The 9,859-nt window shown below is 39.8% G+C and overlaps 1 protein-coding gene across 1 annotated transcript in view; it reads right to left on the bottom strand.

Moving 5' to 3' along the window:
* Positions 1-8,928: 8,928 nt before the first annotated feature.
* Positions 8,929-9,859, bottom strand: part of LOC147424049 (proteasome subunit alpha type-6-like) — a 54,947-nt gene continuing 54,016 nt past the window's right edge. Inside the window, exons 7-9 of the mRNA XM_086501377.1 lie at positions 9,450-9,545; positions 9,315-9,374; positions 8,929-9,222 (exon numbers count right to left, since the gene is read on the bottom strand). Of these exons, the coding sequence (XP_086357503.1) occupies positions 9,130-9,222; positions 9,315-9,374; positions 9,450-9,545 (249 nt within the window). The 3' untranslated portion in view covers positions 8,929-9,129. The remainder of the gene's footprint in view (positions 9,223-9,314; positions 9,375-9,449; positions 9,546-9,859) is intronic.

The raw sequence follows: 9,859 nt of genomic DNA, 5'->3' as shown, positions 1-9,859 counted from the left end.
GGTTGAGCGCGGCGTAGCGGCATCTCTCTCTTCTTCGCGACGAGGAATCCTCCACGATAGGAAGCGTAGAGCGGTGAGTGACACACCAACGCCATCTTTGAACTTACTAGTTTAGACTTGTTGTGTGCTTGGAGCCATTTGTGGCTCGCACACAGTGTATCGGCAAGTTCCTTGCATTGACACGTGCGACATACGCTCACATTTTTGGTGCCATTGCCGAGGAATGCCATACACTAAGCTTGAATGGCACTCTGTGCTTCTTTTGTGGTGCAATTTCAATTGTAGGAAAGGTAAGCAAGGAGGGTGTGTGTGTTGAGAAGAAGGATTTTGTGTTACTATTGTGTATTTTTTTTGTTAATGGAGTTTTCAAAGGTATTGTGTTTTTTCTCTGTGTAAGGTGTTAGTATTAAGGTTGTTAGTTCTGTGTAATGTAATGTACAGTAAGTAGAAAGTAGATTTGTGAGAGCTAATAGAGTGTGTTAGTGTGTAACAGTAGGTGTATTAATTGGAAGTAGGTAGGTAGAGTGTGTGTGTGCTCTGGCGTAGGCCGCAACGACCTTATCTTTTAAATATTATATATATATATATATATATATATATATATATAAAGAAAAAGTAAATAAAAAATTTTAAAGGTAGGACCGAGATCGGGAATATCTCCCAGACCCAAGCCCAGGCTTAGGCATCTATCGCCCTTTAAAATTACGAATTTTAGCTTCACACGTAACTAAAAATCGGCTTTTTTGAGGACCAATGGAGCTTTAGGTGACCAAACGTTGTGCTGTAAAGCACACCGCAGCCCTCTGAGTGATACGCTCATTTTGAGCTATCACACACTTTAATCAAAAAAATTGATCATTAGAAAACATCAAAAAATATTAAAAACAAAAAAAACGCGAGTGAAAACGGACGCTTAAAAAGGTAAGCGGTTAACCTTTGAGGTTATTTGCCGACGCTTGTAGGTTGTCAAAGGCACATGCATCTGCGCTCTGGTCGTGTGCTAGAGACGGAGCAACTAGAGAGAATTTCGACTTACGCGAGTTCTCAATATCCACCTATTTTAGGTTCTGGGCCCTCGGCGGGGACCCAAGGTAGTACAAACCAAGACCCGAACATAGCGGCTAGTGACTCTTCCTCTGACTACGACGTCATGGAGGGTTTCCCAATGCCTAATCCCGATAACTCAAGCCAAGAAATGCATGCCATGGGTCCACGATCCCGGCCGAGCGTGCTTAGCGGCTTGAAGGAAACCTTTAGTAGAGCCACTCGCTATAACCATGGAGCTAATGATGTAAATGAGGGAGGTGGGAAAGTAAATTCTCTATTCGTGACCAACGTAGACCCTATGTACGATCATTCAGACGGATGTCGTTTGAGGTACTTACGACCAAATATAGCTCGTAGCAGGCGGGCTCGCGATGTGGTCCTCGGCTTGCATTGCTTGCGTCGACGCGGAGAGCTCCTCGATGCTAACACGCTCCTACTCTCATATCTGCAATGTGATTAGTGTGCGCAACGGTGTGTGTGCATGAAGCTCACTACTGTGTGCTGCAGAACCCACAACTGTATATTAATTGAGATAAAGTAATGTGTCTTTACAAAGTCTTAGGTTTCAGCTTATATACCAAGCCTTCAAACCTAATGTCCGGCCAAATGACCTGAATTGTCCCTAGGCTTCTACAGAGCTTAATTACAAGAAACTGAGTTGGCTTTACTCATTATACAAGCATCCGCGACCAAAATACAAGTGCCGACTTAAAATATGAGGTTCTCGTAAACATTACAAAAGTGGTCGTAATGGCTCAAAATAATAATAACGGGATATTCGATGACGTCCATGAACTCGTATCTTCATGTTGCAGCATCCATCTTCATCTTCATTACTTCATCACCATCTTCATGTGGAATCTTTACAGAATCTTTGAGGAATCTTTGTGGAAATATTGTTGAAATGGCGTCCTTCCAACAGAATCTTTCTCTTGTTCACACTTAAAATCAAGCGCGATCATCAACACAAACAGGTGTTTCTTCTCCATTAGCATTGCCCCTTATCTTTTTGCATCCATGTTTGTCTGATTTAATTGTGATTGGTAGCATAATATTCAACACATTTGCTTAGTATCAAACATTAAATTCAATGTAATTTTTGTCATAATCACTTGTTTAGGTTTAAAAATCAAGCAGTCCGACTAAGCTAGTTTTACCAAGCTAGGTGTTAAAGATCTTCTCTTAATACCATGGGGAATTCCTTCCTAATAATCAATGGCTACTTAGGTTCTTAATCCGATTTAGGCAGCATTGTGTCAAATGTACTAGGGCTTTCTAGTGGGCTTAGTCCCTATTGACCTTTAGCTTAAGTATTATAAAGGGAGTTTACTAGTGTGATGAGCCTGGGGAGGGTAACAGTGTTATATGACCCCCCAAAGTTACAAAATTAAAATGCTGAAAACGAACAAACAAAAAATCAAAGTGCCACAATGTAAAATCTTAAGTTGGAAGAGAAATCTCAGCTTGATTGGGTACGTCACTCACATGTATCGCCTATGGTACTAGAGCCCTAGAGGTTCCCAGTGTAGGCGCTTTTCCTTGAAAAGCAAAAAGCCCAAGGCATACAAAATAAGCACACACTTCAAAATTGAATCACTGTGAAAAGACTTTGGGGGGTCAAAGAAAAGGTATTCAGTCAGGTGATGATTTCATGAGAAATTCCTTTTATCGTAGCTTAACTACAAGGTCTTCTAGGTATAGCCTCTAGTCAGCCCTCGAATATGAAATACTTGGCTCTCGCGATTAAACAACTTAATTGACCAGAGAAAATTAAGAAGCTTACCCATGGTATTAATAGTAGATCTTTAATGCCTTTCGATCGTTGAATTAGCGACCCCGAACTTGTTTAGTTTTTTACCTTCCCAACTGTTTATGGGTTTGATTATATCGCAATTTAATGTTTATTGCTAACAAATGGTTTAAAATTATGTTACCAATCAAATTGTCTGCCTACAATTGCATATGCTTTTTAATTGTATATGAGAATGCAATTACTGTGCCAATATTGTTTGATTTTGCAGTGAGGACTGAAGAAGGCTAAGGACATTTATTTCAAATATTCTTCCACCTCGATGAACGAGCTTCAACTCAATAGCTTTCGAGGACAGAATCTACATCGGGAAGGGGGGCATGTTAACCCTCACGCACATTCCTATCACCTATGACAGACGTTGTATTATTTATTTGGTAAAGTCAGGTACCGGGCTTGTCGGTCCAATAGAAAAATTGTAAGAGTGATCGCCGATGAGAGGCGCACTCTAACTGGAACATTCAAGGGATTAGTTGGCTAAGCATGGGCGCCCAAGTGTGAATGGGGCGAGCTCATATAAAAGTCAACCAAACCTAAAATTCACTCATTCTCTCATTTGTGCAATTGAAGAGTGCTCTTGCTCCAACTCCATCTTCTTCTTCTTCACCTCTTTGTGTGTGTGTGTGTGTGTGTGTGTGTGTGTGTGTGTGTGTGTGTATGCGTGAGAGAGAGAGAGAGTGTGTGTGTGCGATCGAGCATTGCGACGGCGGCACGACAACGGTGAAGCGCTTGAGCGCGGCACGGCGGCGGCTCCTTCTTCTTCGCGGCAAGGAATCCTCCACAACAGCAAGCGTAGAGTGGTGAGTGACACACCGTCGCCATCTTTGAGCTTACTAGTTTAGGCTTGTTGTGTGCTTGGAGCCATTTTTGGCTCATACACAGTGTATCGGCAAGTTCCTTGCATTGACACGTGCGACAGACGTGCACAAATCCCAAGTGACAAGGACAACAAAAAATTGTCACAATTCACTTGGGATCCAATTCAATTGTCACAAAATTGTGACCAGGGCTCGGAATAAAGAAGCGGAAGAGGCCAAGTTCGCCACAGCTCAAGCAAATCAAGAAGTGGCAGAACTCAAGCGGTTGGTGGAAGGATTGAAGAGAGAGAAACAAAAGTTGCAGATACATGTCGAGGATTGCAGAGAGAGAAACAAAAGTTACAAACACGAGCTATAATAAGAAAAGAGATATGATGAAGATATCTACAAAGATCTTGAAAGGGATTTAGATGCAACTAGTCATTTTCAAGTGCAGCGCAATGAAATGGAAGAGTTTAGAAAAGAAGCAAAAGAAGTACTCAAAACTCTGTGACTCATATGATGTTTTCAAGCATGTCAATCATATCCTTCTACTCTCCTTGCCAATCAAGATGTGGCACCAGCAAAACGACATCGACTTCTATTCCTCCTACTGTAAATTTAGAAGTAGTCAAAGCACTTAGAGCAGAGCTGGAACAAGAGAAGCTGCAAAGGCAACTGCTGATGACTGAGATGCTCACTATCAATGCCAAAAAGGAGCAACAAATTAGAGAGATGCAAGAACTGCTTTCCAAAGCAAAAGGCGATACGACTACACAAGGAGAGGTCCAAACCGCATAGAGTTTGAAAGTCCTAAGTAGCTTTCATTAACACACCTACCTTCTGCTTCAATTGTGGGGGTTATTCAAGAATGACGACCAGATGTAGATGCTCAAGATGAGCTCAAGAGATGGATAGCAGAGATGTCAGACGGCATTGCTAAAGAGTGTATGGAGTATGAGCTCAAAGTCTTAAAATCTGCAACATTATTGAGGATCCAATTAGATGACCAGATTAATAATTTTGGCCACGATATAATGACCTTGCCAATAATGAAGCATGAGGTTATCCCGTGGAATAAGAACTCGCTTCCCTCCTTAGAGCCAAATGCGCATGGAGATTATTAGGGATTAGTAGTTTTACAAAAGAACAAGTTCTACCCATCCTTGAGAGCCAACCCTTGTGGAGAAGAGATATTTTGAAAAGTGGCCTAAGAATGAAACCATATACAGTGGCCTAATAATGAAACCATATACAGGAATGCACCACAATATCTTAGGATCGACCCCACTTATTTTCATATACCTAGGAGGCAGTACTGGAGCAGCTATGAAGTGTGGAGGAGCAAGAGAAAAATGGTGTTAAATTACCCAATTCTTGCCAACCTAAAACAGAACACCAAGCCCACATAAGCATACATGCTACACACCGTTTGGGCTAATGTTGAGAGATGTCCCAGACCTCACATACCAAATGACATGCAAAATAGCTAAGATGATTATCACATGTATAAAAGCTTTTGACAACATCGACAAAGTAGAGCACCCATGAATTTTTTGTCTTGAAGGCACAAATGTCGTCAATTGGGATCTCCAAGAGGCTCCATCCCAAAATGTTATCATTGGAATGTATGCACGAGTCATGTTTTTACCCTCACACTACATACAGACCTTCGAAGAGGCCTTCATGACACAAGATTATTCAAAATGAATTAAAACATCTTCAATCCATTGAGAAAAGAGCTTCAAGCAAGACACGTGGCCTACCAAAGCATATTGCTCAACAAGACTCTCAGAGATCTCTACTGCAAGGCAGACATCATGGCACGGGTAGCAAAGTTCAACATAGTACTCAAGTCCCTTGAGAAGCGACACTTCAAAAACTATTGATAGAGCTTTTGTAGCATGCACGAGGACGTGCATCGGTGGCTAGGAAGGGGGGAGTGTTTGGCCAGTACAGCTTATGGGCACCCTCCTAGTCGAGCACAAAGGTCAGAGCCACACTTTTTATAAATTGTACTTTATTTTTTCAAGAACCTTGTATATGAGCATATGTAATTTTGATGCTAGAGCTATATATTTCTAAGTTGTAATATCTTATCATGTATAAAGGCCCAAAGTAGGTATAGAAGACAATAACTCTAGTTTTGAAAGGAGACATTTTTTTTTGGATAAATAAGAGCTCGATTGTATGTGATGTCAAGCGATGTCAAGCGATTGTATGTGATGTCAAGCGATTTTGCAGCTCTACTTTGTAATCAACATAACTCTTGATTGGGTAATGTATTTTGAATTCCAAAACTTGCATAGTGTTCCTCTTCTCTTTCTCTTTCATTCAAGTATAAGCATTCCAAGTTCTATCGTGGTTGCAATTTTGATGACCTGATTAATGATGGATCATGATTTTTATACCTTTTCGGAATGCTACCAAACATTTTAGACTTGTCCCCTTAAACATATTACAGCTTCTCTAAAATTTCATGGCTATCTAAATCCATTTATTCATTGAAATAGCGTGATGGCTAAGAGAGACAAGAAAGGACATAAGCAGATTTTTTATCTTTGAGTTGTAGACTTGCTTATAGAGACTCATATCCTTGCTTGTTAGGTTCATCTCTTGATGTTGACACCCTCAAAGAGTCTTCGTGTCCCATTTGATTCACTTCCCTAAGTGTTTTACTCTAGAGGTCGTGGAAAAAATATGAGATGAAAGAGGGAATTATGGTTGTGGAAATAAAGGTAGAAGTGGTGATTGGCAGTCACAAAGTCAAAGTTATAGTTAGTGCACAACTTTAGAGGCAAGGAGAGAGCCCTACCCTATAATGGGCAATAAATGTGACATTTATAGTCACTTCAAGGGAGAATGTTACGCATAGATATGTTCAAAAAAAATTCATGGTGGAAGAGGCTGAGGTGGTGGTAGAATGGAGAAAAATTTGCACATTTTAGTCCTCTTAAAGAAAATATCTATGAGAACATATTAAGTGACATGTCTTTCCCATGGAGCATGTCATTGGTAGTATGCTCAAGCGACATCATATAGACAATTGGTACTTGGACAATGGTGCAACAAATCACACGAAATATCATGGTGAATGTTTTGATAGAAACAAGACTTTACAAGAGAATGAGTTTGCTGGTACAATTGATGATATGCAATAAAATCGTTAAGATGATTGGGCAAAGTCATGGCACAAGAGGATTGGTCATGTCTATTTTAAAAGAATAAAGCATATGTAGATTTTTCGTGGTTTAACTAGATTTGGAAGTTAAAATTTCAATGATAGTTGTGAAGCTTGTTAGTTTGGCAAATAGACTTGTCTACCATTTCCAAAGAGGGGGGGATCAATAAAATTACTTTGAAAAGTTGTCACTCGGACCTTCAGGGACCTTGTGATTATGTCACACCAATGACTACCAATATTTCTAGATTTTTTTATTTTTTTTGGGGGGGAGGGACCCCAAGAATGTAAATATATACTACTATTGGATAGGTAAAATGCTGAAGCTTTAATACCTAGAGACTTCGGGTTAAATTTATCTTTGGATTACTTTTTGAAGCGAATATGACTCATGCATTCCCTAGGTCCCTTGGGTATGCCATGTCACATTCCTAAAATCACTAAACAAGTATCTTTCTTATCCTTGTGTGCCTCATGTGTAGATAACACTTTAATACAGGTTTCGTTGCATATCATCAAAATATTGCAGCATTATTGCATTTGAAATCGCACATTCGACTTCCTTCACAGCTTTAAAATTCTACATATATATTCAATCAACGATAGTAAATTCTTAAAGTTGTTTCAACACAATTACATATGTAAGCACAGTATCTGCACGATGTATCATACAAATATTGATAATCAAATGTTAGCTTTTACATTATGATTGCTATGCTACATTCCGGAAAGTTGAAAATATCTCGCACATTCAAACAGTGCAAGGAGTGGTAAACGACATTCAAGCATGCTCTTGTTCCCATCCTACTCCGGACGCAGTCAGATTGCCTCTGTTTTACCTCCTTACTTTGCAATGTATCTAAATGGGTCAAATGGGCAAATGATTTCAGAGATCAAATCTTAGTGGGAGACCGAAACATTTTTATACTCAAATTGTTAAGTAGATTTACGGTAGTTTTTAATGGTCAAGTTTAACATTCATTACCATATAAAATGGAGGGTCAAACTTTTACATTTTTCACATTTCAACAGTTCTTGAAATGATCTTCTATTAAATTCCTTTCCACAAACAAAGCATCTTTTACACTTTTTTGGTCCTGACACAAAATTCAGTTCAGTAGTTTCCAATTTTTACAACACAATCTCATAAATGTAATGATAAGCAAGAGGCATTATCATCGAAAGCTGCATATAAAAGTTGCATGAAGACCAAACCTAAATCTGCACCTTAAACTCTTCCAATCCAGTCAAGGCACCTTAAACTCTCCCCTCATCCAAACATAGCGTCAGTTTGTATAACAAATTCTCCTCTTTTGCTTCCAACTTGATTGAATTTGCAAATCAACAAAACTGTACAATAGAGTACAAATTCCAAATCTAGCACTAAACCATTTCATAAGTGTTAAACTCTCGTGCTAAGAAAAGACTTAAACTCTACTAGATTAGCCCCAACGGTATCAGAACTAACAATCCTCAAAGCATGGACGCGCACACATTTCCACTAACAAGGACTACCAAGTATGCGACACCTAAATCTTGCATCACTAAACAAGGTCACCTTAACCTTGAGGTCACTAAATAAGGTCACCTTAATCTTTCCAAAACTGTGGCTTCCAAAATGATTTACCATGGCACATCGCAAGAAAAACGGAGCAAATTGTCTCGAAACATGTTAGCAAAACCAAAAGCCACGAAGTCAAAAACAGAGCAAATTGTCTTGAGACATGTGTGCAAAACCGAAAGCCACTAGTTATGAGCTCCAAAAATGAAAGGTCCAGTATGAAGAGAACACATGCCACACTCAATTCCTGGAAACTTCCACGCAATCAATAGACTTATGAAACAAGTCTGCGACAAAGACAAATCTAGCTTGAATATAGTCTCTGCAATTATAACTTGCTTAGGCATATCTCAGCAAGAGAATTCAAAGGAAACAAGGGGCTTGGTGTCCATTCGACATTGATAGCAAATTTGACAGGGCACGAGCGCAACAGCTGCCAAAGAATCAACAGCAACCAGTGGTAGCTAAATTGACACAATACGGGCTGGACTTCCTAGACACATTGTGAGCAGAACATATTCCTGCCACTATATCAAGACACAACCCCTTAAAATGACTTCAAATGTTCAACCTCCATATACAATGCAGACAAGGATCTACCCTGACGACATTTCATTGTCAACAAGGGCAGCGCAAAACACAATATTCATGGCCCTTGCCCCTCTGAGAATGCCATCAAGCAGCCTCTTCAACACAGTACCTCTTCTTTGAACAAAACTTTACCACGATGATCTTAATCTCGCTCACTGATAGCTGTCAAGTGTTCATCAACTTCTTCTGTTGATAGTATGCAGAAAAGGGGATCTGTTACCCTCACTACTCCTACCTGGACAGCAAAGAGAAATCCAAAAAGGGTTACAAGGCTAGATGTGACAACTAAAGAGTTTGTTGCTCCAACCAAAAGTCATCAGAAAATACCTCAATCTCTGTAGGCTTGAAGTCTTCGAGCAAAATAGACTGTAGCGCAGAAATTGCGGTCTGCAAAGACCCACAAAAATTAGTTGCTAATCACCAACCATAATCACCAAAGCACAGAAAATAACTTTTCTTCACCTGAACCGTTTCTTCATAGGATAATTGAGCATTGTTCTTAACTTTCTTTTCGAGGAAGTTAACAACTTCCTGCTCCTTCAGTCCAGCACTTGCAGCCTGTCCGCACAAAACAACATTCTTGGGCTCAGAGAACAGCTAACTCAAGTTCTCGCCTCTCAGTGGCTCAAGTCCAAAACTATCGTTTGAAGTGCATCCATAAACATTTTATCATACTAAGCTATCTTGAATATAAATTTCCCCAACTTCCCTCACAGCTCTTTGATCATTTGACATAAATTGTTTTTCTTCTCAAGAAAGCCATAGACCCTTCAAAAAGAAACAACACTTGCCCTTGGAGACCAGGAGATGGTCTGCCTCATTTTTGCGAGGCTATCAATTACGCAAACAAAATGCTTTGTTATGCTTGTATT

Source organism: Adiantum capillus-veneris, chromosome 26, assembly GCF_014529385.1.
Source record: "Adiantum capillus-veneris isolate H3 chromosome 26, ASM1452938v2, whole genome shotgun sequence".
NCBI classification, from domain to species: Eukaryota; Viridiplantae; Streptophyta; class Polypodiopsida; order Polypodiales; family Pteridaceae; genus Adiantum; species Adiantum capillus-veneris.
This window is presented reverse-complemented; position numbering and strand designations above follow the sequence as displayed.